At 41.4% G+C, this 27,936-nt stretch overlaps 2 protein-coding genes across 4 annotated transcripts in view; one reads left to right on the plus strand and one right to left on the minus strand.

Moving 5' to 3' along the window:
• LOC110970730 (CLOCK-interacting pacemaker-like) overlaps positions 1 to 27,936 on the minus strand; it is a 611,892-nt gene that overhangs the window by 423,405 nt on the left and 160,551 nt on the right. The window lies entirely within an intron of this gene.
• LOC110970310 (14-3-3 protein epsilon) overlaps positions 3,690 to 27,936 on the plus strand; it is a 59,216-nt gene continuing 34,969 nt past the window's right edge. The window contains exons 1-3 of one of the 2 annotated variants that reach the window (XM_051937702.1): positions 3,690 to 3,908; positions 25,013 to 25,212; positions 27,200 to 27,306. In XM_051937702.1, coding sequence (XP_051793662.1) covers positions 3,845 to 3,908; positions 25,013 to 25,212; positions 27,200 to 27,306 — 371 coding nt within the window. In that variant the 5' untranslated portion in view covers positions 3,690 to 3,844. The remainder of the gene's footprint in view (positions 3,909 to 25,012; positions 25,213 to 27,199; positions 27,307 to 27,936) is intronic. The other variant, XM_051937701.1, reaches the window with a different exon arrangement.

The following is a 27,936-nucleotide window of genomic DNA, read 5'->3' on the forward strand; positions in this document are numbered from 1 at the left end:
TAAAGGTGAATTCAATTACTGATTTTGGGCCTAAATGTGTGCAAACCATCCACCAAGTGATTTATATCCAACATTTTGTCTCTTTTTGTTTCATTGTGTTGTACACCATGACAAAATTATAATTAGGCAAAAAACTAAAAATTTAATCAAATAAAAACCAAAGAGGAGGTTTATGGATGTGGTTAAAGAGGACATGGAGATAGATAGATAGATAGATAGATAGATAGATAGATACTTTATTAATCTCCAAAGAGAAATTCACAGTTCCAGCAGCAAGAAAGGCAGAGAACATGAGAGCATGCAAGTTACAAATAAGACTATAATAAAAATATAAATATCTAAACATCTGGCAGTTCAACAGTGCAGTAGTGCAGTTGTGCAAAATGACCGTGTGTTCCAGTCTGTAGCAGTCTGTTTTTTCACACTTTAGTCCAGCATGTAGATGTGAGTGTGTGTGTGGTGTTAGTGTGTAGTGAGTCCGGAGTTTTTGTGTTTTATTTTGTCCATTTTATCGCCCTCCCCGGTTGGTGTTGAACAGCCGGATGGTGTGGGGGAGGAACGATTTCTTCAGTCTGTCTGTGGAGCAGGACAATGACAGTAGTCTGCAGAGACTGCAGAGACTGTCGGTGTTTTTAAAGGAAGGTTAAAGACTTACCTTTTTAATCTGGCTTTTAACTGATCTTTTAAACCTTCTTATATCCTGATGTTCTTATCATTCCTTATTTATCATCTTATGTATTTTACGTTTTTTTACTTCCCATTATTTAGTTATTAGCACATTTATTTATTTGTTTATTTTATTTCTTTCAACTCCAGTGTTTCCTCAGGGGGTCCTCCACACTGGGGGCTGTGTCTGGTCTGCTGCTGGGGGTGTTGTCCTCGGGTCTCCTCGGCTCGGCTAGTTGTGGGGCTCCCTACCTCGGTGTGGGGTCCCTGTGTCTGTCGTGGTCGGGGGGTCTGGGTGCCGGCGCCTCCGGCGGGCACGGCCTGAAGCTCCTCCCGGTGTGGACGGCCCCAATGGAGGCGTTTTCCACAATCGTCAGTGCCACGTCATGTCTTCCTATAGTGTGCGTGCGTGCGTGCGTGCGCGCGCCTATATGGAGGGAGGGCGGGATGGGTATTCTCATTTTTAATGTTTTTAAATGTTGTACAGCACTTTGCGCTGCTTTTTTTGTATGAAAAGTGCTTTGTAAATAAAGTTTGATTTGATTTGATTTAGTCTGTGGCTAATTCTGCTCCTCTGTCTGGAGATGCTGCTGTGCAGAGGATGACTTGGATTGTCTATGATGGACTGGAGCCTGTTCAATGTGCGTCGCTCTGCCACTGATGTTAGACTGTCCAGCTCTGTACCAACAACAGAGCCAGCCTTCCTCACCAGTTTATCCAGGCGTGCAGCATCCTTCTTTTTCAAGCTGCTTCCCCAGCACACTACTGCGTACATGAGGGTGCTCGCTACTACAGACTGATAAAAGATCTGTAGCAGCTTCTTGCAGATGTTGAAGGACGCCAGCCTTCTGAGGAAGTACATGTGGCTCTGTCCCTTTCTACACAGAGCATCAGTGTTGGCAGTCCAGTCCAGTTTGTCATCCAGCTGCACTCCCAGGTATTTGTAGGTGTGGACCACCTCCACGCGGTCCCCTTTGATCATGACCGGTTCTGGATGCAGCCTGGGTCTCCTAAAGTCCACCATCATCTCCCTGGTCTTGGTGGTGTTGAGTAGCAGGTGGTTGGAGTCACACCATGTGACGAAGTCCTGGATCAGTTTCCTGTACTCATCCTCCTGCCCACTCCTGATACACCCTACGATGGCTGTGTCATCTGAGAACTTCTGCACATGGCAGAGCTCCGTGTTGGACTGAAAGTCGGACGTGTACAGGGTGAACAGGACCGGAGACAGTACAGTTCCCTGCGGTGCTCCTGTGCTGCTGGCCACAGTGTCGGACCTGCTGTCCCCCAGCCTCACATACTGAGGTCTGTTGGTCAGGTAGTCAGTAATCCACGCCACCAGGTGTGCTTCAACTCCCATATCTGTCAGTTTGTCCCCGAGGAGCAGTGGCTGGATTGTATTAAAGGCACTGGAGAAGTCCAAAAATGTAATCCTCACAGCACCACTGCCTCTATCCAGGTGAGAGAGAGATCGGTGGAGCAGAAAGGTTATAGCATCCTCCACTCCGGTCTTCTCCCAGTAAGCAAACTGCAGAGGGTCCAGGGCGTGGTGGGTCTGTGACCTCAGGTGGTGTAGCAGCAGCCGTTCCATGGTCTTCATCACGTGGGACGTCAGGGCGACCGGCCTGAAGTCGTTCAACTCACCAGGATGTGGTTTCTTTGGAACTGGAATGATGCAGGATGCCTTCCACAGCTGGGGAACCCGCCCTTGTCCCAAGCTCAGGTTGAATATGCATTGGAGGGGGTGTCCCAGCTCCCTCGTACAGGCCTTCGGTAGTCTCGGGGATACTCCATCAGGTCCTGCAGCTTTGTTGGGGCGCAGCCTCTTCAGCTCTCCCCAGACCTGAGCTGCTGTGATTGTCATGGGAGGTGTTATGGGGGGAGGGGTGGTGTCCTCATCTCTGTTGGTGGTGGCTTGTGGGGGAATGGGGGCTGCTGTGTTTATAGGTGTGGATGGGTTGGGGTGGTCAAACCTATTGAAGAAGTGGTTAAACTGATTTGCCCTTCCCATACCCCCCTCAGTGGGGGCACTTCTCTTGGAGCTGCAGCCAGTGATGGTCTTCATCCCCTCCCACACCTCCCTCATGTTGTTGGTCTGCATCCTTTCTTCTAATTTCCTTTTGTACTGCTCCTTTGCCTCCCTGAGCTGGACTCTGAGTTCCCTCTGTATCTGCTTGAGCTCTGACGTGTTGCCATCTTTAAAGGCCTTCTTCTTCTGGTTCAGAAGGCCCTTTATGTCACTCGTTATCCAGGGCTTGTTGTTGTCAAAGCAAGTTGGTGTGAGAGAAGAGGATGCAGAAGATAGGGACAGATGGAGGCAATTGATTCGCTGTGGCGACCCCTGAAGGGAAGAGCCGAAAGGAAAAGAAGAAATAAAATTAGTCTAAATTGTAATTGAACTCTTAAGTATTCTCATTGTATTTCTATAAATATTCATTACATTGTGTTTGACCATAGTGATTAGTAGTTGAGCTGTATTTGTTGGAAAATTTGTGTAAATACAAGACTAATGCAATAATGCAATGTAGTCTTTGTTAGATATTAAAATTGTATTTCAAAATTATTCAACTTATACAAAAAATAAGAAATTAGCTGAGAGGGGATTTGAGTTGATTTTTTAAATATTGATTTAACATTTTTTGCAAGCTGTTTTTTCAAAGACCTGTCCAGGGTGTCCCCTGCCTTCGCCCAAGTCAGCTGGGATAGGCCCGACCTTAGTGAGGTTAAAGCGGTGTATAGAGAATGGATGGAGAAAGGATGTTTTTCCAAAACACACAAAAAATGACAATTTAAGTTACATTCTTATTTTTGTTTTATGTGCATGCCGAATTTAAGAGTCATTAATAGTGAATAAAAACAGAATGATCATGAAGTGTTGTATGTGCTGAGAAGCAATTAAAAACTGAATTTGGCGGAATTTGGATAGACTTTGGTGGGCTCGTCTCGGACAAAGGTTTATTTCGGGACTTGGCTCCGGGCTGGAGGCGGGATCATGAGGAGGTCCTGCGTGGAATACCCGGATGGAGCAGCGGCGCCATCTTTACGTCAGTGCCACCGGTGGGTCTTCGGCTCAGCGGAGCGACTGTGCTGTTGCTGATCCACCACCAGGAACTGCCGAGCAGCCCAGAATCCTCCCTTTCCACCGGGACGCAACGAAAAGCCCCAGTATCCGAGCGCCATGGCGGACAGAGAGAACTTAGTATACCAGGCGAAGCTCGCCGAGCAGGCGGAGCGATATGACGGTGAGTGTCCGGTTATGTGTCGAGAGCCTGGCCCCACTTTCCCCCTGCGGTCTCCCTGCGCAGGGGGCTCAGAGGCACAGGTAAAACGGTTCACATGGATATGTGGCTGAGAGGAGACAAAATGGCGGAGATTCCCCAAGCCGAACGAGACGTTTAAACGTTTTAAAAATGTTTCTTTAGTCAAACGGAGAGCGGAGTTCAGCAGCGTGTTCAACTGAGTGCTTTAGTTAATATTTACATTAGTAACTGCCTGAGATAAGCTAGTCGCCCGTTACCGTTAGTTAGCTAGCTTCGTAATTGCTAACTAGCCTGCTAGCCTTTCTTCAGTCGCGACACGCGTCACGCCAAACTGCATTCAAATATCCAGCGGTAGACCTGGCGTCCACACCCCGGACAACATGACTTGCACTTACTCTTATTTTCTAATATCGACCGGGATATTTCTCACTCAACAAACCCTAAAAAAATCACAAAATGCTGTCTCAGTTAACAGCATGTCACCCCCCTCAAGTGTTTTGGTAAGAAGCCAGGCTAACTTGCAGAAAACTTAAGTTTTAACACGTTTTTATGTCGTGGTGGGACAGATTTTACGGTGACATGGCTTTTTTAACTATTTCTCAGACGTTGTGGTTTAACTTTCCCTGTAGCAGTTAAATAATCACATACAATGCTTTGTTCAGAGTAGCAGCTCTGAGGGTTTTGTCACTGTAATTGATGGCTAAATTATAAACTCGATCTTGAGTTAAGCTTGGACCAACTTCAGATGATCTAAGCAAGTCGTGCTTTGTTTATCAATATTTAATCAACAAAACAAATATATACACAATAAGTGATATAATAATAAAAGTAAAATGAAGAAAGAAAAAACAGAACTTAATAACATACTAGTGCAAATATAGCATACTAGTGAAAATACACCGAACAATGTAGTTGCAAGATCGCCCGAGATACAAACATAGCCCTTCTCCTCTGTGTCCAGCATGCAGGGCAGCGAAGCTAGTATAAGAGAGCATGTGAGGGGTGATGTATGATCCGGTTTGCCAGTCAGACTGGCAACAAATAGCGATCGCAAAGTAATGTGGAGGTTTTCGTTCACTTCTCATCTCTAGTATGTTGTGGGACACTCGTTGAAACTATCCGAGCCAGTCAGTGTGGGGGAAAAAAAGCACGTTAGGGTGGACTTTGACGCGGGGGGGCAAGTTGCCCCATACTTTTCGCTAGCTGAGCTGCAAAGCTGCCTGCCTGGCTAAATACTGGAGCTATATCGAAAATTCATTTCTCCATCACTCACATGTATGAAATGACATGAAAACAGACCCCAGGTTGAAAAAAAACGAAGTTCCCCTTTAACTGTTCGAATTCTGCAGGCAGAACTCTCAGTAGAGGTAGTCCTATTATATTAGAGCAGACAATAGCTGGGTTTCCATCACTCATAGATATGCGCAAAATGTAAATAGCGCTATAAAAAACTGGTAATGGAAACACCTGAATTTCGAAAAAGGACTAAAATATCGCTAAAAAGTTTTTACGCTCTCATGAGGTGGTTTTTCAGACGTTTCGATATTGAAAAATATCGCAAAAGCGCAATGGAAACACTTTTTTCCACAATTATATGTCACCGGACGTGACGTACCTGGTCACCTGACCAGTTCTTTCGGACAATGATGGCAATTTTCCGCGGATCCACGGATTTCCGCCGATTTAACTTCAAGGATCCGCAGATTTCGCCGATTTAATTTCAAATTTGAACACTTTATTGTCACTGATGGTAACGTTGTTAACATCTTGCGGGAGTACGCGAGATGCTAACGTCATTAACATCTCGCGGGAGTACGTGAGACAACCCCACCCCCACCCCCCACCCCTGTCAACAACTTTCCGCTGAAATCAGAATTTGCTGTTGCCATCACTGCTCAGAGTAAATATGGCACGGTACGTGTGGACAGAAGAGGAGACAGAGACCTTTCTTGCCATTATTCTTGAGAAAAACTTCACTGCCATGCTAGACAGCAAATAGCAGAGGAATGCAGAGTGTTATAAGGAGATATAAACAGGTTTTGGGCGTCCATCTTCCTGCAGTGAAATCTCGCGTCATGATATTTTACGAGAGTTACGATGCTTCTGCCCAGAACAACCTTCAGTGGAAACACGTTCAAAGCGCAAATATACTTTGTCGAAATTTTAGAAATATCACTTTTATTTTATGAAAAACTGTAATGGAAACCCAACTAATGTAGGGCCCTATAAAATCCGTTTTATTTTTTCCCAAGTTCCATTTTATTTTTTCCCAAATTCCGTTTTTTCCATTTTAATTTTTGGAAATTCCGTTTTTTCCATTTTAATTCTATTTTACTCTTATTTTACGACCAAAAACAGTGTGTTCTTAATGTAAATGACTAAAATGTATGCAAATTAAATAGAAATTTACATTTATTGAGGTGACAGACAACACATTTCCTCAATACGGCAAAATTAAAGTGCATCAAAAACAAGCAGCAAGTAAAAAAATACATTTGTTGACTTGTTATAAAACAACAACAACCAAACATTTGAAACATCTTCTAAAGTAACTTAAACAGGCTATTTCAGCTGTAGGACTAGTTAGTCATTGTGAGCTACTCTCTTCAAGTTTCCCACCTATCAGAGACATCACCATTGAAATACATGATTGCCAGCCTCTTTGTGTTGAGTTCAGTCAGTGTCTCTCTCTCTTGTCTGTGAGAAGAGTTTTTTATTTGCTGAAGCTCCGCTCACAATCAACTGAGCTGACTGGGAAGTAGATGAAAGGCACAGCCATCTCTGCAACTCTTGGGAATCTTGCACTCAGGCCTCTCCAGTAGTTTGCAAGATCCATATCAGTTGGCAGGGGGTCCCTGGAAACACATTGCTGATAGGCCATCCACTGCTCACTGAGCTCTGCTGATGGGTTAGCCATGGGCTTCAGTGTTGAGTAGGCTTCGATCTGCTTTTCCATTGCTGGAGCCTGTCTGGGATCAAAGACTCTGGTCAGCCTGTACACATCCCTGGCTAGATGTGTGTCCCAGTGCTTCGAGAACTTTGTGAAAGGCATCATGGAGATTGTCCAACACGTCGTTCCTCTCTTTAACCCCCATTTTTTTCAGTAGCTCATCTGTCTTGGGCCCATAACCACATGTTTATGCGGTTCCATTCACTAGGTAGGAGCCAAGATCCTCCATGACATTGTATGCAGACACTGCTGTGGGTCTGTGAGTTCCTTCCAGGATGGTCAGGGATGTCATCAGTTTGGAGCAGGCTTCTGAGATGAAGGTTAGCTTGAGAGTCATGGTCTGCACCTTCTCCTCTGTTTCTAACTGGCTGAGGATGTTCCTGACTGCCATGCCTGTTGACTCCTCTGCCAACAAAAACTGTCTGTACAGGTGAACATGCTCTGCATGATACTTGACAGCCTCAAACCAGCTATTCCATCTGGTACACACTGCTTCAGGAGGAACCTTGGCCTGCACACACACCTTGTTGATGAGGAAGGCCACCCATCTTCGCTTTCTAGCAGGCTTCTTGAAGAAGACAGATCTCATCCATGTCACAAGTGAGGTAGCATCGGAGAAAAATCTGTAATGCTGCCAAGTTTCACCCACCAGATTGATGATATGGCAGAGACAGGTAACATGGACAGTTTGGCATCACTCCTTTCAGGACCTCCCTGTATGCTTTCAGACAGTAGGCAGCATTATCTGTGACCACTGGCCGAGCATCATTGATATCCAGACTGTTGCTATGGAGGGAGGCTAGTATGGCTTGGGAAACTGTTGAGTAGTTGCATCTATCCATGAAGACAACATCCACAAGAAAGTATTGGTTTTCAACTCCTGTAATAAAAAAAAAAAATTAGCTCACACATATAGTTCTAAATGTGTTTCATTTTTTGATGTAGATTAAAATGAATGATAAAACTAAAAGCATATAATGTGTGGCTATACTGCCATTTTGATTTGATCATTTCATTTTGAACATGTAAATTAAAAAAAATACAATATACATGAACTTACCGATGACTATGTTTAGGACGCTGCAGTCTCTTGCATCAGTGGTCTCATCCACAACAACGGAGTACTTTTTCCCACGGATCTTTTTTAGAACAGTGGAGATATGTTGCTCAAACACTCGCGGCAGGTGAATTTGGCAAAGGCTGCTAGCATTTTCAGCTAGGGCTCCTCCCTGTTTGCAGTGCTTCAGTAGAAACGGACGCAGTTTTGTCATCTTTTCCAATGGGATGTCAGCCTCAGCACACATAGTCACAAAATCTTCAATAAACTCTTTTCTTGAGTCCGATGACTTGAATGTAGAAGCAGTAATGCAGGTTTGTAGGGACGTGGTCTTGCTAGCATTACTATTGAACTTTTCCTTGTTTCTCACATGGCTTTTGGACAGTATGTGGTCACTGCACGTATTTTTACGTTTCCAGTCAATGGAATGTTGACAAAATCTGCAAAACAACTGTTCACCTGACGCATAAAAGTCGTTCGGCAACTGCTCGGCTCTGTACTGGGGGTTAGTGTCGAGTTTCGCAGTTTTTTCGCCGACGAAGACAGAGCCACAGAGAGTCGCTTCGCCATGCTTACAATGTTTTGAAGGGGGAGGGGTTCAGTCTTTGGAAGGGACTTGCTGTGTCACCCAGATGTGCTTCCCTCCGTGCTGTTTTCCCCAGACTTACATTCCTGTTCCACATGAAAACAGCGTTGTAGTGAAATTATGTCAGATTCTGCGATATTCCGCGTTTAAACAGATTCCGTTTTTAACGGCGAATTCCGCGATTCCGTTCGCGATTCCGTGATCGCGGAAATCATAGGGCCCTACTAATGACAGTCGTCTGCAGGCAGTTTCTGTTCTGGATGCTGACAGAGTAGAACCAGCAGGTGATGGAAAAAGTGGTGGTGCTGTATGAAGGAATAATAGAATATTGATGGATAGTACAATTTTGTGCCTCTCAAACAGCAATCAGACACTGAAGCATAAGAATATTTTGCAGATCAGATCAGTATACATATTTTGCCAGCATGCACCTTGGTTTTAATCACTGCAAATCAATTTTATTCTCAATTACATGATAAAATTGTAATAAATGGCCACCCTAGTTTCCATAAGTCCAAGGCGATGGCTGTAAGTATGTATTTTTGTCCAATTAGCACACTTAAAACCCCAAAGTATTGAATTTACTTGGATATATAACAGCAAACTGCAGAAAATTAATTTTTGACAAGATTTTTCAGGCATTTAAACTTAAAAAATCGATCAACTATCAATATAATTAGTATTTTTCAACAGTTTTTCAGGGTATTCACTGTTCCAGCTCCATTTGAGACAGCAAATACATCTTTGCTTGATTTTTGTCATAAAGAAATTGATGCATGTATGTGTTCATGCCATTTTAGTAATGATCACAAATAAGTAATGTTTACATTATGAAATGTACATGACTTCACAAAAGCACATCATTCGAGGTTTCTTTTATTGTCCTTGTGTGTTTTTATTTGACCATAGTATCCTATCCACAGTGACTGCTTTACAGCTTCTTCCATATTGAGACAGATGTAAAAATAAAAAAAAAGGCAGAAGAAAAATGGCATCATCAATAACCAACATGGTGTGTTAAACTGTCTGCCCCACACTTGGAGTTCTCATGGCTCCATTTGTCTGATGTCCTTTTTCCGCTAAAAGGAGTCAGTGGAGTTGCATTTCTCACATTTTTTAGTGGTGCTGCAGCTGCTGCCGTTGAGTGTAGATGTTCTATTTAGTTTGTCTGCGCCCACAAGTCAAAGCTCTTTTCTGTCCTGTTGTTTTGAATAAAGAAAAAACATATATTTGTTTGATAGTCCATTTTACAGATTGGCTATTTTTTTAGATTTGTTTCTCTTCCTGTGGTATCATTGCGTATAATATGTGATGTGAGTGAGAGAGATAAAGAGAATAAAACATCACAAACAGGTTGCTGCAGGAATTCATGTTTTTTGATGTTTTCCATGAATATTGATACCAGAGTTGGATACATAGCAGGGTTCTCGCCAGTGCATTTCAGCGTAACGGGCCGTTACACTGTCAGTTTAAAAGATGATGCTGTGATTAGGGCCGCTACGCTGCCTTTCAAGTTGTGGTATTGTGTTTTGAGCACAGTTGCGTAATATTTCCATATTTATGTGAGAAAACTTCTTTATTGGGGCAGTTGGCGCTGTGAAAGCGAGTTATTTTGACAGATAACGCCATGTGTGTTTGTTTTTATGGACTGGGTGCCTATCTAGGTTAATTTGTCTCTCCACCTCAGCCGTACTTTCCTGTCGATTGACCCGTTCCTGTCTAAAATTAAGAGTTGCTTCCAATCTCGGGCTTACAATTAGCATGTCTTGGTTGTTTCCGTGATGCCATGTATGGTCGGGCTGTCCCGACCTGCCGTTACGCTGTAAAATAATCCTGGTGAGAACCCTGCATAGGAACAAAATTATTGGCAGATAAACTTGTTTATATGTACAATTCTAATTTGCAGGGGAAATAAACGATTTAAAATGCCAGCTGTCCAAAAAGTCCTAATATTTCAAAGTAACTTTAAAGTTTGGCTGAGAAATCTAATTAAAGCTTACATAATTGCGCATCCATTAGTCTGCCTAGGCAATGCATTTGCACCACCAGAACTGTAGCTTGCAGCATGGTTAATGTGCCACAGTGTTTGTTCTTCACAGTGCCATTCCTTTGAATGGCAGCTGAAACGGAGTGTATCATGTTGCAGTGGCAGCAAATAAATAGTAAACCATCGCTGCTTTTAGCAAAATTACCACAACACAGAAAAGAGAGAAGATGTTGGAACTGTTTGGGTCTATATATTAATTAGTAAATATGAAAAATGAGAAAACAGCATATTGCTAAATTGGTAGAAAACTGGCTCTTGCAGTTGCATTATGACAAAGTCAGATTCAGTTTCATCCAGTCACAGTTTGTTTCACAGAAACATTATCTTGTGTGTAGGGCTGCAACTAACGACGCCTTGAGGAATCGTCTTGAGCATGATACGTCATCAAAAACGGAAGTGAGCGCGCAATGCAACAGAAGTCACCGTCCGACCAGAGCGTGGAACATGGATGGACATCGGCGCTGCACCGTGCATATATTATGTATGCACGATGCAGCGCGGACATCCACGATCTATCGTAAATGCAGATGTCACCGTTTACTATACAGCTGTACACTGCAAAAACTGTTGCTTAGATCGTACTCAAAAAAAAATGAGGCAACCTTTTCCAAGCACTTTTCAGTAGTTTAGTGAACTTCTCTCTTTTTTGATTTAGGAAAACTCAAAAATGTGAATTTCACCAAGTTAAAAGGTTTGAGTATAGCCTTGAAGAAAAAAATTGAGTTGAACTAACTTAAAAAACAGTCAGTTGTTAATGACATCTTACTTAATAAATTAAAGTAAGATGATGTCATACACTCAATCTTATTGATTTAAAAAATATATTTTTCATGTTTTTGAAAGTCTAAATTTCTTTATGAAATTAGTTTAAAAAAAAAACATCTGGTACATTGAAGAAAGAAACGTATTTGTGTCCAACATTTATTAATCAAAAGCATTTTCTTCAACTTCACAGTTAACTGTTTAAATACAATTTCCACTTTAAAAACGAAAATAGATCAAAGTAAACTGTGACCTGATCTTCAAGTGCTGAACAGTGTTTTTAGCATATGCACATATGTCTAAGGGTATGAGAACAATAAAAATGGTTTTGATTTTAAGATTCATATTAGAACACTTCAGCAATTTACAGAATACAAATTCTGACCTGCAGCTGATAAAATCTTCACAGTGAAAACATTTGTCATAAACTCCACCAACACCTGCCTACAAGGACAACAAAAGAACAATTGACTTGTTGGTGGGTGCTCCATTAAGCTCCACAGCTGTCTTTGAAACCCAGGTATGACGTTGTTGAACAGGAGCTAAAATTGTTCATGGTGGACCAGCTTAGGCAAGAAGCTTGCTGTTGGTTTTGGCTGCAGCAAGTCTAGTAAAACAAAGTCTTTAGAAGACCTCAAATTTCTGAGAGTTTGGGTGTATATTCCAGATTTAGGGCATATGTTAAAGGGGGACTTCGGTTTTTTTTCAACCCGGGGTCTGTTTCCATATGTAATTTCATACATGTGAGTGATGGAGAAATGAATTTTCGACATAGCTCCAGTATTTAGCCAGGCAGGCAGCTTTGCAGCTCAGCTAGCAGCTCGGCTAGCGAAAAGTATGGGGCAGCTGGCCCCCCCGCGTCAAAGTCCGCCCTAACGTGCTTTTTGCTTTTCGGAACGAGATTTGCTTTCTCGCATCCTGAGATTTGGATACAGACCACAACAAAGAGCGCTCGCCTGGTAATGTGGAGGTTTTCGTTCACTTCTCATCTCTAGTATGTTGTGGGACACTCATTGAGACTATCTGAGCCGGTCAGTGTGGGGCAAAAGCACGTTAGGGCGGACTTTGACGCGGGGGGGGGCCATCTTCCCCATACTTTTCGCTAGCCGAGCTGCTAGCTGAGCTGCTAAGCTGCCTGCCTGGCTAAATACTGGAGCTATGTCGAAAATTCATTTCTCCATCACTCACACGTATGAAATTACATATGGAAACAGACCCCAGGTTGAAAAAAAACAAAGTTCCCCTTTAATCCAAGGAGTAGGCAGCATACTCTTGCTGGAGTTTCAAGACCAGGAAGCACTGGGACATCCTCAATGAGAATACCAGCAGCATCTTGCTCCTGGCAAGTGTAGATTCTCAACCTTTGAGTTTTCATTTCCTGGTGTATATTTGTCTCTGTTGTTCCTGTGTGACATACAAAGAGAACACAGGATGAAATGTCTCATTTGTTGAAACAATAAATAAATTCAATTAAATTTATCTATATAGCATCAATTACAGTCAAATTGTCTCAAGACACTTTACAGAACCCATATGTCTGAACCCCCAGAGCAGCCCTAAGCAGACAGTGGCAAGGAAAACACCCCTTTAACAGGGAAAAAACCTCAAGTAGAACCCGGTTCTTTATGTGGGGGGACCCATCTGCCTGCTGGCTGGGCGGGTTGAGACTGACAGAAGAGGAGGAGAGGTAGAAAGATAGAGGTAGAGGGAAGGGAAGATGGGATGGGAGACGAGGAGGATGGGAAACAAGGAACATACAATAAATAAAAATAAACAAAAATAAACCAACAAAATAGAAACTAAACTTACTGTCGTGGAAAGTAAACCCCATCATGTCTGAGTAGTTTTGAGATTTCAGTGTGGTTGTATCTTTTGGGGCTTAATAAACCCCTCTTGTCTTACCTGTATCAGTTCCATCAGCATGTTCTTGATGTTCTGACCCTCTGCTCCTCCCGTTACATCAAACAGCTGCAGGAGCTTTGGAGTGTACCTGTCCAGCTGGGACATCAATGTTGACTGTAGTGGAACTGCAGTGCACCTACGAAACTCCTCACTAATCTGAAAGACAGCAAGTGTTTGGGACTTTCAGGAGGTGTAAACACAGCCTTTGAATTTTATGCAATCATTATTACTGTTTAAAATAAGTGTAGGTTCAGGAACAGTAAAATGAGAAATGATTTACCTGGAATGGTTTGAAGAGGGGAGGCCATCTTTCTTTAAATTCTGCCACTCCTGGGGACTGCACAACCACTTCCATTATTCTGTAGCTGTATGTTTTGGCCATCATGTAACTAATACAATAATTTACAGGGCCATCCCATCTGTCACAGAACAAAATAAAGAGGTATTACTGTGGGTATAGGTTTTCACATAAGTCCCACTTTGTAGCAACAGTTCAGCAGAATGCTGAAAATTATTTAACCTATGTCTTCCTGTAAAGCTTTAAAATTTACTATTTAACTTCACCTGACTGTCCATAAGGGGTGAGGAGATGAATGAACACCTTAAATCTGTGTGTAAATTACAATATAACACAACAACCATGTACTGCAATAGCCTCTAACCTATTTGATTTACTTTAGGATATAAATTGCTACACCTGATGTTGACACAGAACTTCTTGGTTGTATTTCTCTGATCCGAAGGTCTTCTGAAGACGCAACGAGAACATCAAAAAGGATTTCAATGCAAAGAAACAACTGATAAAAAAATATTTCTATATAACAAGTGGATTAAAAGTCTACTAGTGAATCTCAATAAATAATAATATTGTGAAAAGTTCATTAGTTTAACAATTTGGTTAAAAACATGATACTTTTATATATTCTATTTTATTTAGATGGGCAGTAAAATATTTCAAGCCTGTGTACATTTTAATGATAATAGGTCATGCAAATCTGACATCCATTATCTCAGATTATTAGAATATTAAAAAAAAAACAATTTCCAAAGACCACACCTATGCCTGCCGTTCCCTATCCATGGGAGAGCTGTTTTTATCTGCCGTTTAGTAATTTTCTTTGCCATAACAGCAGTAAATACTAAGTCTGTGAGTGTGCACGCAGCGTTTAGACACCACCCGTCCGCAGCTGTTTTGCAGCCACAGCGAGAAATGCTCCCGGTTGAAGCCACCAGTCACCATGCACTGCTAGCATTAGCTTCACTATTCGGAGCTCCAAAAACGGTGTTTAACAGAGCCACAGAAACTGAATCCGTATAACCAGCCGTACAGAATCAAACAGGAACTACAAACAGCGCTGCTAATGATTAGCTGGCATGTTAGCATTAGCCCTGCGCACAGCTAGCTGCTAGCTGGAATTTCTACAGTAGCAGTACCAGAATGAAAAATAATTATAATCCTACTAGAAAACGATCATGAAGACGACGCTTGAGGATAATATACAGTAGAAACCTCATTTGTCTACGAAATATACTTTGTAAGGTTAGCCGTTTTTCACTCCACCACATTAAGCAACATTATTGACCTTGTGGCCTACAACACTGGCTAACATCGTGGGAAAACAAGAAAAGCCATGCTTCTGCATTAAAGTTGGGATTGAATATTTCAGCAGGCTCATGTTCATTCGGCTAAAACCTATTTTTGAGCAATGAAAACGGTTACATGTCTGTAGCTTCTCTGTGAAGACCAAGTTAACCAAGGAAGGCGCCAGTGTTTGAATGATGCCCGGACACGTTCGTCCTGCAGGATGTGCTTCTTCTTCTTCTTTTTAGTTTTATGGCGGTTGGCAAAAAACTTTAGGTTGCATTTACCGCCACCTTCCGGTAAGGAGTGTGGGCCAGGAAGGCCCCAGCCCTGCAGGATGTGGGTGTGTCCGAAAGCTTTAGTTTTAGTAAACTCTCTAAAATTGAGTTTGCTTAATAAGTTTTTTGAGAAGTTCAGTAAAATCAACTTTAGTATAGAAAATTTTAAGTTGGTTAAATATTCACACTTATTACTTATCTGTAACTTTCAGAACTGCAAAATAAAATTTAAATTGATTTATTAGAGCAGATATGCTTTGTAAAATAAAGTAATATGAACTGCACCACTGAACTACTATTTACAGTGTATCTAAATGTGGACATCCGCGCTGCATTGTGCATACATAATATATGCACGATGCAGCGCCGATGTCCGTCTGTGTTCCTCGCTCTGGTCGGATGGTGACTTCTGTTGCATTGCGCGCTCACTTCCGCTTTTGATGACGTATCGTGCTCAGACGATTCCTCAAGGCGTCGTTAGTTGCAGTCCTACTTGTGTGTGTGTGTGTGTGTGTGTCCGCGGGGCACGGCTGGCCGACTATTCGGATCTCAAAATTAACCCTTTAGGCACCAGAGTTTTTTCAATAAAATATTCAGTTTTGATGTCATTTTTTCTAAAGGTTCTAACTTGAAAATGGTTAGAGATAAAGGCAAACTGTAAATGAGAAAAATCATCAGTATTATCCAAAGTTTATGATGGGAGTAAATTCACTCATCTAATTTGCATATTATGACGTCACCAGGCGGCGGACATATGGATTACATAACTTTGATGTTTAGCGATCAAGATGGCTTTTCTTGTCTCAGAATTTGTCAGATCCCTGTCTCCACGATACCCAACAGGCTCATCAAAATGTCTGATCCACTTCTGAAACTCTTCCTCATCTGTCAAGCAAACCCAGCCATCATCATCGTCATTTACGACGTGGCCGTGAACGCCACTGCAGCCTCCACCGTTATCAGTGCATTTTCTCCCGTGTCTGCTGCTATTTCCGGGTTGTTTTTTTTTTTCAAAACCCGCTATCCCCCTCATCATTAGCAATGTTCTTACCACCCCTGCTACACCCACCACATCCCCTCCTGCCACTGTGGACCCGGAGAAGCAAAGCATCGGCTCCAGCATGTGCTGCTTGTGGACTGTCATGGCACACCGACCCGCTGCCGTTACGCACAGACGGCACTTTCTGTCTCACTGGACAACTGAACATCTTAATCAGGGGGTGAATATTCCTCTTCAGAATCTCAGTAAGCCATTATTTGACAAAGTACTTTGTCAGCGTTGACCAGACCTCTCTGTATAGTGAGTTTTCTTGCTCTAAAATGCGCCGTCTTGCACTCTGTTACGCTCCGACGACGAGTCTCGTCTCCTCGGTTTTCAAACTCAACAAACTCCTAAACTTTGAATGAAAACACGCCCACAAATGATGCTCAGATTGAAGTTCCAGATGTCCGCCGTCTCCTGGTATAAAGTAGTAACTGCATGAGGCACTATTTGAAGCTGGGGCTTATGTTCAGCAATGTTGCTTGTCGCAATATTGCGACTTTGGCGCTTAAAGGGTTAATGTTCGGATACGACAGTCACGACTGAATATTTGGATATTCAGGTCCAGCCCTAGTTTTTTCCTGACCTTTGGAGTATGACTATGCATGACATTAAGTATAGTCTGTCCACACAGAGTAAAGCCAATTAGTCTGCTAACAGAATTCTGTCATTTCTGATCATTTTATATACATAAATGTCAATTATACTTGAGTCAGGTTGTTTACACCATGTATTATCTAAATCCCCCCCCCCCAAATAAATAATTTGCCCACTGCTATACTTGTAAACATTTCTATTACTTTTCCATTACTGAAGATTCCTTGCATTAGGTGCACTTTCTGTTTGTTTGACTTTCAAAACTTGCTTTATTTTTAAATATCTTTCCTTAAAAGATTCTTCACTTGTCAGCGTTAACTGTAATGCATCAAATCAAATTGCACTTAAACCTTGATTGAAACATTTTTGAAGCCTATAAACCATTTTATGAAGGCAAAACCTTGACTAATCAGGCCTTCAGACTGCGACTAAATGGTCACCTAAATTTGAGCGAGTGCGAGTAAGTTTTTCATCTACTCGCGCATGTGCGACCAGTAAATTTGCTGATTTCTTTTTAAATTATTATTCAATATTTTTGTGATTGACAAACTTCTGCTCCACACTTCAGCCCAGTAGACAGTAATGCGCAAATGAGCTGTTTGCCAACCAACATTAACTCCAAAAGAAGACAGGAGTCGAACACCAAAGAAGAAGAAGGCGACAGGCGGGCCAATATGTGTGAGAGCAGGGGGTGAATGACGGTGAAGCTTCTGATGTTTCACAAATCCTTTATTTACATTCAGCCTTATTTTGAACACAAATTCACCTTTCTGTCCTTCACTCGTTTCTTGTCCTCATTCCAGCTGCTTCTAATTTTAAACACATCCTTTGCTAGACAGCAACAGTGTGGAACCATTTTCTTTCATCTTTACATGAATTTTCAGACTTTTCGGCAGCGTCTTCGTCATGTCAAGAAACCTCATCTTAGAGAAACACTTCCTGTGCTGCTGAATTTGTCACAAAATAAAAGCCCGTAGTGTTAAAAATACGCCTTCAAAATAAAAGCCTGGAGAGAATGGTTATTTTAACACTAGCAAAACGAAGTCTTGCCAAAATTGATGAACTGATCAACAGACCTTTATAAGAGTAATTTACACGTGATTTGGTAAACATACCAAACATGCACATGCATAACACGTCTGTACTCAGCACAAGGTCTTTTCATTAAAGTTTTCATCTGTCGGAAATTATACGTCAACTGAGCAGCCTTGGTGGAGTACTGCGCTCTGAGTGCTTTTGCTGTTATGTTGTGTCAACTGCTGCACTATAAAATGTGAATTGAAAGCATAGTTTCTGCATTTATTCAAGTATTTATCAGTAATACAGTGAAAATGAGAGGAAATGTGAATATTTACTTTGCAAGTCGATTTTGATGTGCACCCCTAAATTTTCTGCTTGCGCTCCTAAAATTTAAGTTAGGGGCCACTGTGCTCCTAGGAAAAAAGTTAGTCTGGAGCCCTGCTAATGGTTCATTAAACATGGCATCTCTTTATTGCATAAACCACATTTTAACAACTGACCTCTATAAGTACTTTTGTAAGCATCCTTTGAGTTGGTGTCCGAAGATGTTATTGAGGCCCGTTTTTTTCAGAGCAAGTAGTGAAGCTTTGACTGTGATCAGTTTTCAGTGGATCTGAAGTGCCTCTGATGCTGCAAAAATGTTTTAAAACCACAGTGAGGTCATTAGGTTGGTTTGAGAGCACAGGCCAGAGTAAGTGATCAAAGCAGCATAGTGCTCCTCCTGGCCTGTAGCCATTATGTATCGGGTTTCAGCAGCATGCTGCTATTGGCCTCCACAGATAACACCCTGTCTGTGGTGTTAAAAGCCAAATGATTGGCACATACTGCTTTACCTCCAGGGTAGGGATGGGCAGGATGGCCAAAAAACTACATCCCGATATTTATTTTTCCCCACTCAGTCTCGTGGATGATTCATTGTTGTTTTTTCTCCCTACTAACTCAAAAGATATTGTTACTCGGATATGAGTTTCGTGTTTAAAAATATCAACATTTCCCCTGTAACTCAGTGTGCAAAACAACCAACAAATGAAAGCACCTCTAGCACTAACAGCTAATATTAGTGGCTTTTGGTTTTGTAATTGGGACGGGCACTAGCATGTGAATCTCACACAGGCACACATTGCTACCGTTCCACTGCGTGCTTTTGTCTCAGGTGTCGGAACAGATCTGAGGCGCCACTGTCAGGGCTCCAGACTGCGACTAAATGGTCGCATTTTGCAACCAAAATTTGAGCGAGTGTGAGTAAATTTTTCGTCTACTCGCGCATGTGCGACCACTAAATATTTTTTGTTGCTTACAAACTTCTGCTCCACACTTCAGCCCAGTAGACCGTTAGGGGCTCGACACACGGGACGCGACAACAGTCGCGCTCCATTCATTTTCTATGTCTGCTGTGTGACGAGACGAACATCGCTTTCCCCCCTCCCAACAACGCGACGGCGACATTCGTGCATGTGAAATTTCGCGCGCGTTCATGTAGACGTGCACCCGCTGGCTTGCGATACAATCCAAGAAAGTTGAAAAATGTTCAACTTTTGTTGCTTTCGCTTGGAGCTTCAACCAATCACTGAGGGTTTCACTCACTGACCAATGAGCTTACAGCATGTTACACAGTACAATCCGCTCCTATACATTAATGGTCCGCTCCGGTTTTCAACCATTGTTTTTAGCCCTTTTCAGCATGGAGGAGCAAATTATTTTAGCCGTGATTGATTTCCCGATTCTTTATGATCCTTCCCTTAATGACTATTGTGATATAAATTAAAGAGCTGTTGCATGGGAGTTGGTTGGCACCAGGGTAAACTTTTATAAGCCAATGTCAATAGTAAAATTTCGGCTAAATCAATATATCTTATATCTTCTGGCTCATCATTTTTATGCTTTTCTGTCATGAAACTCTCTGAAAACGTAAAAAATCCCTCCAATTTCACAGCCAATCAGAAGTGAGGGAGACAAGCGATCTGTGCTTTTGCACAGCACGAGGTGTGTCGCCGTCGCCTGCCGCTGCCAAGTATCGCACACCATGTGTTGAATTTATCTCCTGTTGCGATGACTTTCGCATTCACCCCTCAACTGTCGCTTCCCGTGTGTCGAGCCCCTAATGCTCAAATGAGCTGGTTTAACTGACATTAACTCCAAAAGAAGAAGACAGGAGACGAACAACAAAGAAGAAGAAGGCGGGCCAATGTGTGTGAGAACGGGGGTAAATGACGGTGAAGCTCCTGATGTTTCACAAAGCCATCATTTACGTTCAGCCTTATTTTGTACACAAATTCACCTTTCTGTCCTTCACTTATTTCTTCACCATCAGAGTTTGTCTCCATTCCAGCTACCTGCTTCTAAGTTGCTAGACAACAACAGCTGGAACCATTTTCTTTTATCTTTATGTGGATTTTCGGACTTTTCAGCGGGGTCTTCATCATGTCAAGAAACCTCATCTTAGAGAAACACTTCCTGTGCCGCTGAAATGGCTACAAAATAAAGCCCGTATCGTTAAAAATGTGCCTTCAAAATAAAAGCCTGAAAGGGACGGTTATTTAAAACAAAGGCTTGCCAAAATTGATGAACTGATCAACAGACCTTTTTAAGAGTAATGATGAGCCAGAAGATATAAGACATATTGATTTAGCTGAAATTTTACTATTGACATTGGCTTATAAAAGTTTACCCTGGTGCCAACTAGGGTTGCAAAGGGGCGGAAAATTTCCAGTAAATTTCCAGAAACTTTCCATGGGAAGTTAAGCTGGGAAATTTTGGAAATATTCCAAATTAGAAACTTTCCATGGGAATTATGGGAATTTATGGAAATTATTGGGAATTTATGGGAATTAACTGGAGTGGAACTCTTGTCTGCTGATTGTTTTGAGCCTTGAGGAACTTTTTGGCACTTTGCAATATGTTGCTGCATTTTTGTAGCATTCTTCACGTATGTCTTTCCACAATATTTACACATATACAAAGACTTTCCTTCAACATTAGCTTGTGTGAAATACTTCCACACATCAGATGGGAAATGTGGCATTTTTCTGTAGAATAAAATAACAACAAAGCTTGTAAAAACACTAAAGCAATGGCATGAACAGACATATAGTTTGCTAAACAACTGGAATGGTCTTCAAAATATTTGACAATTGATGTATAAATTCTTGTATGGTTACAGAAAACCGTCTTGCAGGAGTCAGAAGAAACGGCATCAAATTTGAGGTAGCTACCACCATAATTAGCTTGCCTCTTAAATGGTCAATGAAATGAAAAATAGCTTTCATTTAGCACCTACCTTACCAGCGAGTTAGCTACTGTATTAATACATTTTTATTTAATATTTGCAAGTTAACAGGGCTTGGGTAAATATATTTACCCCGTGATATTATCAAAACTTACTTGACTTTATATAGTCCGCGGCCTCAAATGTGTGGCTTCAATAGTCTTGTGCTTTGAGCTCAAAAGTGTGGCCTCCAGGCTTCAAGAAATCACCTGTGCATGTGATGGAGGAATGCACAGTGCATGTAGGGGGTGTGGCCTCAATAGCCCTGCAGTAAGCAATGTGCTGTGTGCATGTGATTGAGGAGTTTACTTGCATTAAATCTGGTTGTTTTAGCCAAGACTATGCTACAATATATTCCCCCCAACTATATTTAAGTTCCCTGTTAAGGGCCAACCTTCAATTTTGTAAATTTCTTATTTATTCCCGTATATTCCCGTTAATTCCCATACATTCCCGTTAATTCCCATGGAAAGTTTCCAACTTTGAAAATTCCCGGAATTTTTTCAACCCCAGTGCCAACCAACTCCCATGCATAACACATGCCTGTACTCAGCACAAGGTCTTTTTTTGTTAATGATTTCATCCGTCAGAAATTATACATCAACTGAGCGGCCTTGGTGGAGTACTGCACTCTGAGTGCTTTTCTTATGTTGTGTCAAGTGCTGCACTATAAATTGTGATTTGAAAACAGTTTCTACATTTATTGTGCAAGTATTTATCAGCAATACAGTGAAAATGAGAGGAAATGTGAATATTTACTTTGCAAGTCAATTTTGGTGTGCGCCCCTAAATTTTCTGCTTGCGCTCCTAAAATTTTAAGTTAGGGGCCACCGTGCTCCTCGGAAAAAAAAAAATTTGCCTGGAGTAGGGCTGCAACTAACGACGCCTCGAGGAATCGTTTGATGTCAGATTTAACAAAAAACGATGTAATCTGACTACGTTTCTTTAGTTTTTTCATGAGCTACTGCTTCTGCCATTATTTGAGTGTTTGAGTAGCAAAGTTCACACATACAATGAGCAGTTTCTCACTGCTGACTTTGATGTTTGAGGGATGGCGAAATCACATATCTTTCATTATGTTGCCCTGCTCCAGAGTAGGTTTAGCCTTGACTTTGACTCATCCACAATTTGAGCCACAGTTCTGTTTTTATTACCACTGAAGATAATGGCATATTTTGTCATTAACATGCCACACCTGCTGTACTTATGTAAGAGGGAGAATTCTGTCACCACAGAGAATGTGTTGCTGCATTTTCACATTTACAGTAACATGCATTAAATCTATAGTTGCATATATTCTAAGGATTATCTATAGAGAACACAATGTATATTTCCCGACAGCTGCAGAAGCAAATTAATTTAGGTGTTTATGTGCCTACAGACCTTCTTCAGGCTGCTTCCAATAATTTGATTAGAGGCTCCATATTGTCTCATTTATATTAACCCTTTAAGCTGCAGTCAATTCCAGCCATTTTCAGTACAAAAAATCACTAATATTCTATTTTTAAATTTAAAAAATAACGAAAAATACAGGGAATATTGGACGCGCATCGCGAGGTGCATTTCCTTGAAAACGACCGATTCGGGGATTTTATACCGACTTCAGGACATGTTTTGGACAAAATAGTTTACTGACTTGTGTCGTCTGGATGTAAAAGGTTGGATTATGGCCGTTTTTTGTGGAATATTTTCATCTGTGTGTAATAATGAACCCGGAAATGTGAGTCGCGCTGTGTGCGTTGAAGCCGTGTATAGAGAAAGGATGGATATTTGTTTTTGTCGGACAAATGTGTTTTTCTCACCCGCTGTGGTAATCGCATGTGAAAGTGGTTTATACCGGCGGATTCATGAGAATCTAAGCTTTCCATCGGCGTATAGTGTTTGTATAATCGCGTTTGCAGCCGTCGGACATTCTTGAAATTCCTATGCAAATTAGTAGGTTTTCCGCCGGCGGTACACTGAAGTTTAAGGGGTTAACCCTCAGGGAGCTGATTAATTACTACTTCAGAGCAGACTGTGATTTTATTTTATTTTTTTGCTATTTCATTCCAGAGTTATGTATTCCTGTTTCACACTGAGACACACTGATGATGTCACATTTAAAAGTAAAAGACAAATCATGTTTGACCCAGCTCAGCACTCTGGTCCACTGTCCTGGCTGAACTCCCAGGACCGTCCATCGGTGTGTGCAGGGAATAGGTGTGTGCTTGTTTGCACTTAATATCGGTGAAAGCTCCTTTTTGCCCACAGAATGGTACTAATTGTAATCGAGGATAGTTTTGAATATTAATCCAATATGTTAAAACATATTTTCACACTTAGCTCTACTGATATTTGGCCTTGCAGATAGTTTTGGTTTCTTCTGACAGGTTTAATATTCCTGCCTTTGATATATCAGCCTCCACTGCAAAAGAAGTGAGATTTTCTTTCACAGCATTGAGAAGTCACTTAAAAATATTCAGCTGCAACATTTCCTCCAAGACTAGTCTACAGAGCCCACGGTGAGCACCATTTCTTCAGTGAAAATTGTTAACCTAATATGCATACACGGGATCGTCCATCAGACTGATGATGATGCAGGAACATGACAGGAGAACTCAAAGCAGATTTTGTGGTGGTGGTTTATAAGTGTCTCTGACAGATCTCAGTGAGAAATGGTGCAGTAACTCAGGGAGGCAGAGGCAGACTGCAGCAACTTGAGTTTGAATGATGCAGGATTTTTGAAGACAATATTGACTTTTGAGTTTTGAACATAGTTTTTTGAAGTCCAGACCTCTGCAATGTCAATATAGACCCAGCTCCTACTTCGTATAACAAACACAATTCTTTATGAAGTGAAGCATTTTCCAATTTCAGTTGCTGATGATGTTGAGTACACAATGCAGCTGTAGAGTTTTCGCTGCAATCCCCTGGTGAAGGTAGTTCTAATGTGGCTTATTTCTCTATCTTTGGCATTGTTATTGAGGAGACGTTAACTGCCGGAGAGACTGTTTTGTTGCTGCTGTTTTCATGTATGAATGTTACAGCAGACAATTTACTATCAGCTTGTAAACTGCAGATAAAGGATGTCTCGTTTTCTCCCACGGACAGTTTGTACAAGTTGTGTGAAAGTTTGAATATATTGACTATCTGAGCTGTACCTGTCTCGTTTTTCACACAGATGTGATGTTTGTAATAAAGTTGTATTGTTTGTGGTGTAATCATGTATCAGAGTTTACACCGTTAGACTGATGCAACTGAGTTGACTGTCTTAACTATCTTAAATGTGAATGTGTGACACAAGTTAGAAGTGAATTGGTTAAATGCTCTTGTATTACCTGTTGTTCAGCACCTCTGACATTGAATAAAAATCAGATCTGCACACTGTTCTGAATTTAATTTCATTTTGACCATGAACACAATATTGAGAAATCTTTTCAATACATCATCTTGAGGGTAGCGAGTGAAGCATTGTGCTAAACAAAAATTGTATTTAATGACTGCTCTGTGTGTCTTTCAGCTCTATCAAACTTGCTACTACAATATTTAATTTGTTATGGGAATGCTAATTTTAAATGCATGTTGTAACTTTAAAACCTGTATGGTTTACATCTATTTGCTAGCTTTGTTAGTGTTTATCATTGCTCATTAATGCCACCTGTGAATCAGTGTAATAACTGTAATTATGTGAAAATAAAAGTGTTCTACAGCACAACAAAAGATCAGAAGCTCCTCAGAGTACCTTTTGTACATTTTAGTTATCGCATGGTTCAATTAGCCGCTAATTAATGTTTATGTATAGGAGTTGTGGAACTAGATGAACTGTATTGGTGGTGACAACTGAACAGGTTGTGGTAAAGGTCAAACAGGTCGAGAGTTTAGTTTAACTTAGGCAGACATAGTGTAAATGTATGTCCAAGTTACCCAGCCGATAATGTTGCTTGGGTGAAGGTTCAGTTCAGTCGCTTGTTTTTGCACAAATGGTGTGTTATGTGTGTTCGTTTCCTTGTGTCTTTCAGAAATGGTGGAGTCGATGAAGAAGGTAGCCAGTATGGACGTGGAGCTGACAGTGGAGGAGAGAAACCTTCTGTCAGTAGCCTACAAGAACGTGATCGGAGCCAGAAGAGCATCCTGGAGGATAATCAGCAGCCTCGAACAGAAAGAAGAAAACAAAGGCGGAGAGGACAAACTAAAGATGATCCGAGAATACAGGAAAACGGTCAGACATTGTTAGAAACCCACATTTGATAGTATTATCGTTTTTTGTTCCTCCTTTTGTGGAAAGTTGTTGAGAATCTGAAAGTTTTGAATGTCAGTAAAACCATTTTGTGCCCTTTTGGAACTTTAGAAAATCATATTGCAGGGTTCTCACCAGGATTTTTTACAGCGTAACGGCAGGTCCTCCCGCCCGCGCGCGCATGCGCAGTAGCCTTCATTAAATCTCACGAGCAGCCGGCCCCGATGTCAGCCAATGAGCGTCACGCGGATGCTCCAAATGCTCGTGATTTAGGTCACTATTCACCATACATGGCATCACGGAAACAACCGAGACATGCTAATTGTAACCCAAGATTGGAAGCGACTCTTAACTTTAGACGGGAACTGGTCAATCGACAGGAAAGTACGGCTGAGGTGGGGAGACATAAATTAACCTAGATAGGCACCCAGTCGATAAAAACAAACGCACATGGCGTTATCTGTCAAAATAACAGCGTAGCGGCCCTAATCACAGTGTTAACCCTTCCTGTTCGGCCCCCGACCGTGGTCAGGAAGCCCGGGGTTAGCCCCCCTTCACTTCATCAGCAGCCGTAGAGGCAAAGACACAGGAGGCCAGCTGTATTGAAGAACACTGCAGCCTTTCTTGTCCATCAACAGTGGCTGAACCACACAGTACCGCCACCCCAGCAACTACACACCTTCTCTCCTCCTCTACCGGACCGACTACCGTCTCACTCGCGCTGCATTCAGGGTCGCTCGTACATCTCGCTCTCCCACTCTCTTATACGCACGCACGCACGCACGCACGCACGCACGCTGCTCTCTCTCCCTCTCTCATGACGGAGCCGCACACTCTCATAACAACAGCGTAATCTTTGAAACTGACAGCGTATCGGGCCGTTACGACAGCGTAATGGGCCGATACGACAGCGTAACGGCCCATTACGCTGAAATGCGCTGGCGAGAACCCTGATGTGTCTTCTGTGCATCTTGCAGCAATAAAACAACTTTGTTTATTGTGGATGTGATGAGAAACTTGAGTTTGAGTAACAGTCACTGTTACTGTCAGGGATACACTCATTGTCCACAAGTTTATTGAGCAAATATCTTTTTTTTTTAAAAAAATGTGATGAATTGGACATAGTAATGAAAATAGAAACTCAAGACAGGATCAGATGTTTTTGAAGTGGGAAGCTGCACTTATCAGGGGTCTCTAAACATTTTGAGGGGAGAAGATAACAGAATACTCTAAATATGTTGTTCAGTTGAAGAGAGAGTTCACATAGTAGTTTTGGAGATTTTTTTTCTGTATTCCCCAACTTTCCTAAATCTATAAACTAATGAATGTACTTTTTGTGGAGTATAAAGTTGGGTTAAAAAACAGTATTAGGCTATTTTGTCTGTTCTTGAGTGTCTATGGGGTAAAATAAACATTATTTCATAAGCATCAAGTAATTGTGCAAAACTAAGTGAGTAAGCTAATTGACAATAATCATTGTCAGAGGGGAGACGCAATCTCAGGCTACTAGATTGAAATATAACTGCTTTGAAGTCGATACCTTTCTTACTTCATGGAGACGAGTGTAGTAGTTCAGATGCTAGAGCCGCTTTACCCTCCTTGGCAGGAGCTTTTAAACTGTTTTTCACTGACTGTTACACTTTAAGAGGTCATAGGGAGATTTCACAGCCAACCAACACTAGTCTGAGTGAAATAATGAGATGGGCAGCATCCGTGAATTAACTTCAGATCAGTTTTCTCTCTGCATTGTCAGCACCACAGAGTGAACCCACTCTAGTGTTGTCAAACAGCATGAACTGTGTAACTATACTTTGCTGAAATGTTAAATTGGAAGTGCAATTCCAAAACACTCCCTAATTGGGTGAAGGCTACATCCAACCACGTTTTGTTATGAAAATTTAATTTCTTCCAGCATTTGTAATTGACCCTTCATTGACAGCAGGGTTTTGTGTGCTTTTTTTGTCTTCAGGTTGAGAAAGAGCTGAAATCAATCTGCAACGACATTCTGGATGTACTGGACAAGCACCTCATCTTAGCTGCTACTACGGGAGAATCTAAGGTTTTCTACTACAAAATGTAAGTTTCCAGCAAACAAACGCTACTATTCAGAAGTTTGGGGTCACTTTGAAATGTCCTCATTTTTGAAAGAAAAGCAGTTTCTTCAATGAAGATAACATTAAATGAATCAGAAATACAGTCTAGAAATTGTTAATGTGGTAAATACTATTCTAGATGGAAACGGCTTATTTTTATTTATTTTTTTCAAACTTTATCATTTTTCATAACAAAAACATTGGTATTAATTAACACATTTCTTATAAAAGTTATAAACCCCCCTCCCCGCCAGGTGGCATTTCCATTACAGACAGTAAACCACTCAACCCAACATATATTAAAACAAGCAACAAATAGGCAACGTGTGCACATATATACACACGTGGACAAAATTGTTGGTACCCCTCAGTTAAAGAAGGAAAAACCCACAATTCTCACTGAAATCACTTGAAACTCACAAAAGTAACAATAAATAAAAATTTATTGAAAATTAAATAATCAAAAACAGCCATCACTTTTGAATTGTTGATTAACATAATTATTTAAAAAAAACAAACTAATGAAATAGGGCTGGACAAAAATGATGGTACCCATAACTTAATATTTTGTTGCACAACCTTTTGAGGCAATCACTGCAATTAAACGATTTCT

Source organism: Acanthochromis polyacanthus, chromosome 17, assembly GCF_021347895.1.
Source record: "Acanthochromis polyacanthus isolate Apoly-LR-REF ecotype Palm Island chromosome 17, KAUST_Apoly_ChrSc, whole genome shotgun sequence".
Taxonomy (NCBI): Eukaryota; Metazoa; Chordata; class Actinopteri; family Pomacentridae; genus Acanthochromis; species Acanthochromis polyacanthus.